The following is a 9,548-nucleotide window of genomic DNA, read 5'->3' as shown; positions in this document are numbered from 1 at the left end:
TGCACAATCAGCTTGTAACACTCCAAAGAGAAAGGAAAACTTGAAATCGCATCATATGACCCCTTTAACTCAAGGTGTGCACCTAAACGGTCAAATACACGCAAAAATGTGTCAAAATGCGGCGCTTAGTGATTATTCATGTAAACCTTCGTTGGTCATGTAATAAATAAACGTAAAGAGTTGAGAATGAAAATACACTTGTAACGGTAAATTGGATCCGTGCGGCTCTTAAAGTGACAGCGAGCTATAGTCCTGCTGCCGACTGTGTGCTTAATATTAACTTATTAATTAATTAACAAAAGACAAAGAGAAAACCACTCACTGCACTTGACTGAATTAATTTTGTTGCTTTAATAAGAAACAAAGGAAGTTTAATTCTTAAAGTGAAGACAACACTGTTTTATTTTACATTTGATTATTCAATTTCTGTAGTAGGCTGTGAGCTAAATACTTTAGACTTGCATAAAAAAAACAAAGCACTGCAGTGTTTCCCACATACCTACACTCTATGCGTGGTAGCACTTCCCCAGGGGAAATATAGGCTATATATAAAACAGCTGACAGGCTGATTGATTGAAAATGCAAATTAATTCTCTGCCAGCAGGAGGCGCTTTATGAGCGGCAGAAATAGTGATTTCCCCGGTAACGGCTGTAATCAAAGCAGTGCTGCGCTCATTAACGCTGCTTTATCGGGCATTATAGGAAAGATTAAATGAAAATGACATCGAAACTTTTCTAAAGACAGTCAGTTCCCTTCAAAGATATGACTCATGCCGTGTTTTGACTGAAACGTGCAGTGCTCATATTTAATCAATGAAATGAAGTGAAGTGAAGTGAAGTGAGGTGAGGTGAGGTGAGGTGAGGTGAGGTGAGGTGAGGTGAGGTGAGGTGAGGTGAGGTGAGGTGAGGTGAGGTGAGGTGAGGTGAGGTGAGGTGAGGTGAGGTGAGGTGAGGTGAGGTGAGGTGAGGTGAGGTGAGGTGAGGTGAGGTGAGGTGAGGTGAGGTGAGGTGAGGTGAGGTGAGGTGAGGTGAGGTGAGGTGAGGTGAGGTGAGGTGAGGTGAGGTGAGGTGAGGTGAGGTGAGGTGAGGTGAGGTGAAGTGATATGTGGCCAAGTATGGTGACCCATACTCGGAATTTTCGCTCTGCATTTAACCCATCCAAGTGCACACACAGTACTGGACACACCCCCGGAGCAGTGGGCAGCCATATTGCTGCGGCGCCCGGGAAGCAGTTGGGGGTTTGGTGCCTTGCTCAAAGGTCTCATCTAAGTCGTGCTATTGAGGGTGGAAAAGAGTGCTGGTTATTCACTCCCCCCACCGACAATTCCTGCCGGACCTGAGACTCGAATCCACAACTTTCAGGTTACAAGTCCGACCCTCTAAGGCCATGACTGCCCCACAATCAAAGCCTTTTGGAATTTTTGGCAAATATAGCTGATGTGGCAAAAAGTGTTCACTGACATTGAACAGCCAATACATACATATTAAAACTGAGAATACATACTCAAGTTAGGATGTAAAATGGAAACTGGATACTGCCAGTGAGCTTAATGGGTCAGCTCTTGCCCCACGTTGCACTACTGTCATTGTCAGAGGCACACAGGCAGTTGTCCAGGATGTGCAATTAAGCTAATCTTTTAAGTTTTTCTTAACTCTTGCTGTCCTCAAACTGATATTTCTGAGCTGTTTCCCTGAAATCAATGAAAATTGGAGAATGCAGAACTATGTGATTTTGCTTTTCATTCTGATCAATGCAGTGTTCGTATCTGTTACATCGGAAAACCGAAGTTGCTTCATTTCCGCAACAAGCAGACACCAAACCACAGAGTGATCTTACCAGGTTGTTGAGGATGGGCATGCCACCTTTTACTGCCAGTGATTCACGAAGGAGAGTGAGTCACAAAAGACTTCCTGTAAGCCCTGGTGCTATATGTGCACAAGTCCATAGCAGTATACCCATATGTCTTTTTGACAGTCAAAACAATTTGGTTTTGAAACAGCATTACCCATTTCAAATTCTTAGAACAGCTACTTTAGCATAGAGTGTTAAGCGCTCTCAAATCGTAGTTCAAACTCTGTATATTTACAATGGAATGGTTTGATACTTAACAGAAAAGCAGAAGGCAAAATTCTTAGAAAATGTGTCACTGTATTGATCTGGACAATTTAGTGCATGTGTTAGGGTTCCATGACATGAACACAAAGAAATTACATCTTTATTGTTACTGTGCCATGGTTTCCTCCCAAATTTTCTAACTGGATTTGACTCTTTCACTACATTTGTAAAATGCGGACTACTTCTAAATGTGTCCATCCATACAGGTTAAATATGATGGTAATCACAAGCATCTGAGACTTAATTAAAGACTTCAGAAACAGCAACATGCTGTTGCTCAAGTTTCTGTTTGGTACGCTGGCAGTCATTTCCTCTCAATTGGCCATATGTTTATAAAATTGTTTGACGTAAGGGGAAAAAAAACACTTTAGTTTACCAACAATGAAACTACATTTAAGACAAAATGGTTTCAAATGCACTTTGCCCAGGCTGATAATGATCAACACCATCACCCACATCTTAAACCATTCTACTGAAAGCTGGATCGAAAGGTGCACTATCGAGAAGACACTTTGAAAGTAAGATGTACCTGTAACTCCGCTGATAGGGTATTGTGCTAACAATAGGTTGTGGGTTTAATTAGCAAGGAATGCACATACTAGCATTATGTAATTACTGTGAATGCACTGTAGGTCACTACCATAAACTGTTCTTTAAATTTAATTCATAGTCCAAGAATAATCATATTTAGTGCTTCTGAGTTTAGTGCTGTTTCTAAATCATGTCATTTTCTACCAGATGTCTGTTAGATCACAACACTGGAGTAGAGAACACTAAATTGTTCTCCACGCACACAGTAACTGAAATTTAAAACTGTTCAAAGAAAAGGCTCAATAAACTATCACACAGATATAATACACTGCACATCAATATCTCTTCCCTTTTGAACTTTTCTTTGCGGAGCGCTGCGTGCTGTGATGCCATGTTGCTTCAAGCATTCTGCGCATAAGCGCTTTTAATTGTGTCGCTCTGTATTGGAGCCTTACTTTCATATTGTAGCGATCCAGTCAGTGAAACAACAACTTGACGGTTTTTTAGCTTGCTTTTTATTCACGAGAGCGCCCGAGGCAAACCCCACGCTTGAGCTATACTCTCTCTCTGAACTCACAAACTTCCAGAACCTTTCCCTCAGACTCCACCCACCCACGAGTGCGCAGACTTGTTCTTCAGAAGAACACCCACCCCTTAAAGCCCCCATGCAAAAAGAACACAAAACACAGGAACAGAACATATTTGACTTAAATCACACCTGACAGCATAACACACTTTTTCAGACTTGCAACACTGCCCCCCCCTCACAGAGTTCCTCGACCCCGAGGGAACGAACAAAGTCCCGGAACCGTCCCGGCGGCCTTCTGACTCTCTGAGGCCGCGGCTGCCCCAGCTGTGTTACTGTCACCGGGCTATCTAAATGCAACAGTTGCAGCTCAAGAACCGGTGTGGCTGCATGGGGGACTGCCAGAGGACTGGCAGTGCTCGGCTGCGGTCCTGCCTCGCCCTCTGGAGCAGGTATATGCGTAGCGGAGGCCGGTGTCACGGCTGCAGCGGCACCTCCTTTGTAAGGTGCCAATCTATCCCGGTGCACGGCCACCTTCCTACCCCTTGGAGGCAACTGAACCCGGTAAACAACTTCGCCAATTCTTTCTAGTACACTACATGGCCCGACCCACTGGGAGTCGAGCTTAGGGCCCCTGCCATTCTTCCTCTGAGGGTTGTAAACCCACACCAACTCTCCCGCTGTGAAATGCCGCCCTTTTGTTTTTAGGTCATAATTTCGCTTCTGCCGGGTCCCCGCTTTCACCAACTGCTTCTTTGCAAAATTATGAGCGACTTCCAATGAGTTCTGAAGAGTTCTAGCAAACTCAGGGCCCGGGGGCACAGCAGGTGCATCAGGTGGCCTCCCAAAAACCATCTCTCCTGGTGTTCTGATCTCGCGCCCCAACATCAAAAGGGCAGGTGTGCAAGAGGTTGAGTCTTGCACAGCAGATCGGCATGCCATTAGAATGAACGGCAAGTGCCTGTCCCAATCTCGTTGATGTTTAGCAGTCACAATGGCCAGCTGTGCTGCCAGGGTCCTATTAAACCTCTCTACGAGGCCGTCGCTTTGAGGGTGCAAAGGGGTGGTTCTAGTTTTGTGGATCCCCAATTTGTCACACATTGCCGCGAAGACACGTGACTCAAAGTTTCGGCCTTGGTCACTATGTACCGATTCTGCTACCCCAAAGCGGCAGAACATGCCATCTACCAATGCGTCTACCACTGTCTCGGCTTCTTGGTCAGGCAGTGCGTAAGCTTCTGGCCATTTAGTGAAATAATCCATAGCCGTCAGCACAAACCTGTTACCCCTGTCAGAGCGTGGAAAAGGACCCATTATGTCCACCCCCACCCTCTCCATTGGACCCCCTACGGGGAATTGTTGAAGGGCCGCGAGGGACCGGCCAGACGGCCCCTTGCGGGCGGTGCAATCATCACACCGCCGACAAAAATCCTCCACATCTCTTCTCACGAGCCCCCAATAAAAACTCTGTCTGACACGTTTGAGTGTTTTCGAAACCCCAAAGTGTCCAGAGCCCACTGTCCCATGGGCAGCCCTGATAACCCCCTCTTGTAGTGACCTGGGTACCACCACCTGCCACCTCCCCTCCCCAGAAATTAAATATATATATATATATATATATATATATAATTATAATTATTTTTTTTTTACTTAAAAAAACAAAACAAAAAAACAGCTGATTTAGATTATTGCATCCCAGAAGTATTTATAATGATTAAAATTGTTCTTTCTTTGTACAGAACGGTCACATGGACTGTGGAGTGGGCTTATCACATGAGCAAATGAAAGCTTTGGATCGGCAAGCGCAAAGGCCACTTAATTTCAGGTGACACGTTCATGCTGATCTCGGTAAAGCTACAATCCAAGACAATTCCAGCATAATATTAACATGTTGATGCTTTTATCCGCAGCCCACTACTGCGATGCAAGAGTAAGGAGTCTTTAGCTTCTGAATCGTCCAATCAGACCAGCGGCTATCAGTCCGGCTACCACTCTGATGATGCAGAAGCCCCCATATACGCCAACGAGGAGATGATCCTGAAGAGAGACATTCGGATGAAACCTCCACTGCCCAAGAGAAATGACAAGTTCGGCGCAGAGGTCCGTTATAGTGCGCCCCCAGTTTAACATCTATAGCGCGTCAAACAGTCCTCCTCTTTATGTTATTCAGAACTTTAATGTAGTAGCTCAGCCAAAAATGAACATTTCAGGTTCATAATTTACTCACCCTCAAGTTGTTCCAAACCTGTATGATTTTCTTTCTTCCTCTGAACATAAAAGAAGATACTTTGAAGAATGCTAACCAAACAGTTGACTGTAGCCATTGACTTCCATAGTATGGAAGAAAAAAAATACTACTATGGAAGTGGCTACCAGCAACTATTTGGTTACCAGCATTCTTCAAAATATCCTCATTTGTGTTCAGCCGAAGATAGAAATGAATACAGGTTTGGAACAAATTGAGGGTGAGTAATTGATGACAGAATTTTCATTTTTGGCTGAACTATCCCTTCAATGTAATAGTTTGGCCAAAAATAAAAATTTGGACATAATATCCTTACTTCTTTTTAAATACAGTATGATTTTATTTCTTCTCTGCTCTATTTATAACAGAATGTCCAAGCTGCTCTTTTCCGTACAATTAAAGTGAATGGTGACTACAACAAGATTTTCATTAATTGCATAATACCTTAAATTACGCCTGGTTTTTCACATAAAGCTATCAAATGGCTTGAGAATATTTAGAATACGAGACATATGAGCTACTTTTACGATGCTTTTACAATGTTTTTGTTCATTTTGGAGCTTGTCAGCCCTTGGTCACCATCCACTTTCATTGCCTGGTAGAATGCAGCTTTTTTTGTTCCTTAGAAAGTCATACAGGTTTAGAACAACATGAATGTGCATAAATGATGACTAATTTTCATCTTTTGCGAACGTTCCTTTCATGCTCATGCGACAGAACAGCCAAAGGGCAATTTCCTACCTAAAATGAGTAGCAACCTTCTAACATTTCATCCCATATTAGGTTTTTCCTGCCATTACTCATAATGACTCCTGTATCGCATTCGCAACCACATGACTGCATCATCCAAAAACAACAAACTCTTAAATTGTCTGTCGAGCTTCGATTGAGGTGCACCATTATCGCTTCTTTCGTAATTGTACGCGTAAAGGAACCACCAACTCATTTGAACTGTTAACTATTTCTTTTATCAAGAAAGCCTTAGCGATACAATCATGTTTACACAGACTGCGGAGCAAGAGTGGTCTCTCAGAGTGTCCACTACACTTCCTGAGCAAAGGCATGCCCTCTTCCTACCGCACAGGAAATAGCAACTGGAATGTCAGACAATTGAGTGTGTGAATGTTTTCCTTTTTTTTTTGTCTTCATCTTTTGCATTGTCTTTAAACGAATCGTGACCAGACTTGTTCTCCCCCGGCCAGACGGCCCCTTGCGGGCGGTGCAATCATCACACCGCCGACAAAAATCCTCCACATCTCTTCTCACGAGCCCCCAATAAAAACTCTGTCTGACACGTTTGAGTGTTTTCGAAACCCCAAAGTGCCCAGAGCCCACTGTCCCATGGGCAGCCCTGATAACCCCCTCTTGTAGTGACCTGGGTACCACCACCTGCCACCTCCCCTCCCCAGTGGCAGGGTCCTTCCACTCCCTCTGAAACACCCCGTCTTGCAAGCGCAGGACCTTAAATTTGGCCCATAAGTTCTTTGTGGACAGCGAGACAATGGCCACTTCCTCCCACGGAGGTCGCTGCTGAGCTTGGACCCACTGTATTACTGGCTGCACGTCTGGGTCTTCCTCTTGCAGCCGCCTCCAGTCCTCTACACTCACTGTCTCAACTGCCAAACACACTGGCGTATCACCATGCGTACAACCCAAAGAGGTACTACTGGCATCTGGGTTCCCCAGCTCTCTGTCCCTGGCCTCCCTCTTGTCACAGTACCGACATCCGACGGCTGAGCAAGGCCGACGAGACAGAGCATCTGCATTTGCATGTCCTGACCCTGCCCGGTGTACTACCCTCATGTCGTACGTCTGAAGTTTCTCAATCCAGTGTGCCAACTGGCCCTCCGGCTCTTTAAATGACATTAGCCACTGGAGAGCGGAATGGTCAGTACGTACAGTGAAAAGTAACCCGCACAGGTAATACTTAAAGTGCCGAACTGCAAAAAGCACAGCAGCAAGTTCCCTTCTGGTGACACAGTATCTGCGTTCAGATTTGTTGAACGTTTTGCTGTAGTAAGCCACGACCCGTTCCCCCCCAGACCCCACCTGAGAGAGAACTGCCCCCATACCCACATTGCTGGCGTCTGTGTCCAGAATGAAGGAAAGAGCCGAATCAGGGGGAGCCAATATAGGGGCTGTGACCAGAGCCTGTTTCAGGGCATCAAAAGAGTTTTGACACTCCTCAGTCCACGTGAAGGACTTATCCTTCTTCTGCAGGCAGAAAAGTGGGTCTGCAATGGTAGAAAAACCCTGCACAAACCTCCTGTAATATGAGGCTAATCCCAAAAAACTTTTGAGCTGCTGCGATGTTGTAGGAGTGGGCCACCCGCTCACTGCCTGCACCTTCTCTTCCATTGTGCCAATCCCCTGCCCCCCCAGCTTGTGCCCCAATAATGTCACCTCCCTCCTAAAGAAGTGACATTTCTCTGGGTGTAGCTTCAAGCCAGACTCGCTAATGCAACTCAGCACTCACCTGGGAGCCTCTAGAGAGGCCTGAAAAGAACTACCATGGACCAGGATGTCATCCAGGTACACCAGACACTCTGACCGTGGAATACCTGATAACACCCTGTCCATTAACCTGGCAAAAGTAGCCGGCGCATTGCAGAGGCCAAAGCAGAGCACCCTGAACTGCCATAACCCCTACTTGTACAAAAAGCAGTTTTTGGTCTGGCTTCCGGAGCAAGTGGTACCTGCCAATAGCCAGTACGCAGGTCCAGGCAAGTGAACCATGACGACCCAGCTACAAGGTCCAGTGATTCATCCACACGAGGGATGGGATACGAGTCCTTCCTAGTGACCTCATTAAGGCGCCTATATAGTCAACACAAAATCTCCACTGACCCCCCTTCTTAGGCACCATGACCACCGGTGGCGGAAAGACCCACACCGAATGGCGTAATGTCTTTCCCCCTACCGTCAGCCCCTCAAATTGACCAAAACGCCGTCTCAGTGCCCCGACAAGTGCCTTATAATCCTGTCTATTTTCAGGGCAAAGCAATAACAAACAGTTCAGAGCATCATCTGTAAGGCACATAGCCAATTCAAGAGCTTTGCGGTCCTCCGACCAGTTCCCAGCATGAGCCAACAGTTCAAACTGTGCGTGAAAAGCTTCCCAATCAGCTTTACCTGAGAATTTGGGGGTTTTAACAGCCACCGCGGCAGCACGGGCGCCACCGTGTTCATTCACCTCTGTCAACAGCGCGGCTCCGTGGGCGCCGCCATGTCTGTTTACATCCGACAACAGCGGGGTTTCGTGCGCGCCGCTGTGTCTGTTCGCATCCGAAGCCAGCGCGGTCCTGTGGGCGCCGCCATGTCTGTTTACATCCGACAACAGCGGGGTTTCGTGCGCGCCGCTGTGTCTGTTCGCATCCGAAGCCAGCGCGGTCCCGTGGGCGCCGCCATGTCTGTTTACATCCGACAACAGCGGGGTTTCGTGCGCGCCGCTGTGTCTGTTCGCATCCGAAGCCAGCGCGGTCCCGTGCGCGCCGCTGTGTCTGTTGGATGTCCCCGTGAAAGTTCGGCAGCTCTCGGCGACACTCGGATCCGGTGGTGAAAACCCGGCATCTGCAGCCATCCTCCTCGTAGCCTCCTTCACACGAGCCTTGTGCGAATCCAGATAGCCATCTGTTGCGAATCGATCAGAAGCCCACGCCGAAGCGCCCAGAGCCTCCTGAAACATTCGGCTCGCGCCTGGTTTGGATTTAATTTTTTCTCAAGTCTGCTTCTGCATCGTGTTGCCGGGACAATAATGTCAGTAATCCCGTAGACCAACTGGATTCGGTTAGGTCACTTCTGACACCAGTGTAGCGATCCAGTCAGGGAAACGACAACTTGACGGTTTTTTAGCTTGCTTTTTATTCACGAGAGCGCCCGAGGCAAACCCCACGCTTGAGCTCTACTCTCTCTCTGAACTCACAAACTTCCAGAACCTTTCCCCCAGACTCCACCCACACACGAGTGCGCAGACTCGTTCTTCAGAAGAACACCCACCCCTTAAAGCCCCCATGCAAAAAGAACACAAAACACAGGAACAGAACATATTTGACTTAAATCACACCTGACAGCATAACACACTTTTTCAGACTTGCTACAATATATTAGAAAATAAAGGCGTCAAGCTTGAA

At 46.6% G+C, this 9,548-nt stretch overlaps 1 protein-coding gene and 1 pseudogene across 1 annotated transcript; one reads left to right on the top strand and one right to left on the bottom strand.

Moving 5' to 3' along the window:
* Positions 1-4,917: 4,917 nt before the first annotated feature.
* On the top strand, positions 4,918-5,410 carry LOC107675844 (vascular endothelial growth factor receptor 2-like). The gene is made up of 2 exons (XM_016470331.1): positions 4,918-4,998; positions 5,084-5,410. The coding sequence occupies exons 1-2, from the start codon at positions 4,922-4,924 to the stop codon at positions 5,298-5,300; spliced, it is 294 nt and encodes a 97-aa protein (XP_016325817.1). The 5' UTR covers positions 4,918-4,921; the 3' UTR covers positions 5,301-5,410.
* A 1,007-nt stretch (positions 5,411-6,417) lies between these two features.
* On the bottom strand, positions 6,418-9,103 carry LOC107675820 (uncharacterized; annotated as a pseudogene).
* Positions 9,104-9,548: the final 445 nt, after the last annotated feature.

Source organism: Sinocyclocheilus anshuiensis, unplaced genomic scaffold (genome assembly GCF_001515605.1).
Source record: "Sinocyclocheilus anshuiensis isolate Anshui unplaced genomic scaffold, SAMN03320099.WGS_v1.1 scaffold1640, whole genome shotgun sequence".
Classification (NCBI taxonomy): Eukaryota; Metazoa; Chordata; class Actinopteri; order Cypriniformes; family Cyprinidae; genus Sinocyclocheilus; species Sinocyclocheilus anshuiensis.
This window is presented reverse-complemented; position numbering and strand designations above follow the sequence as displayed.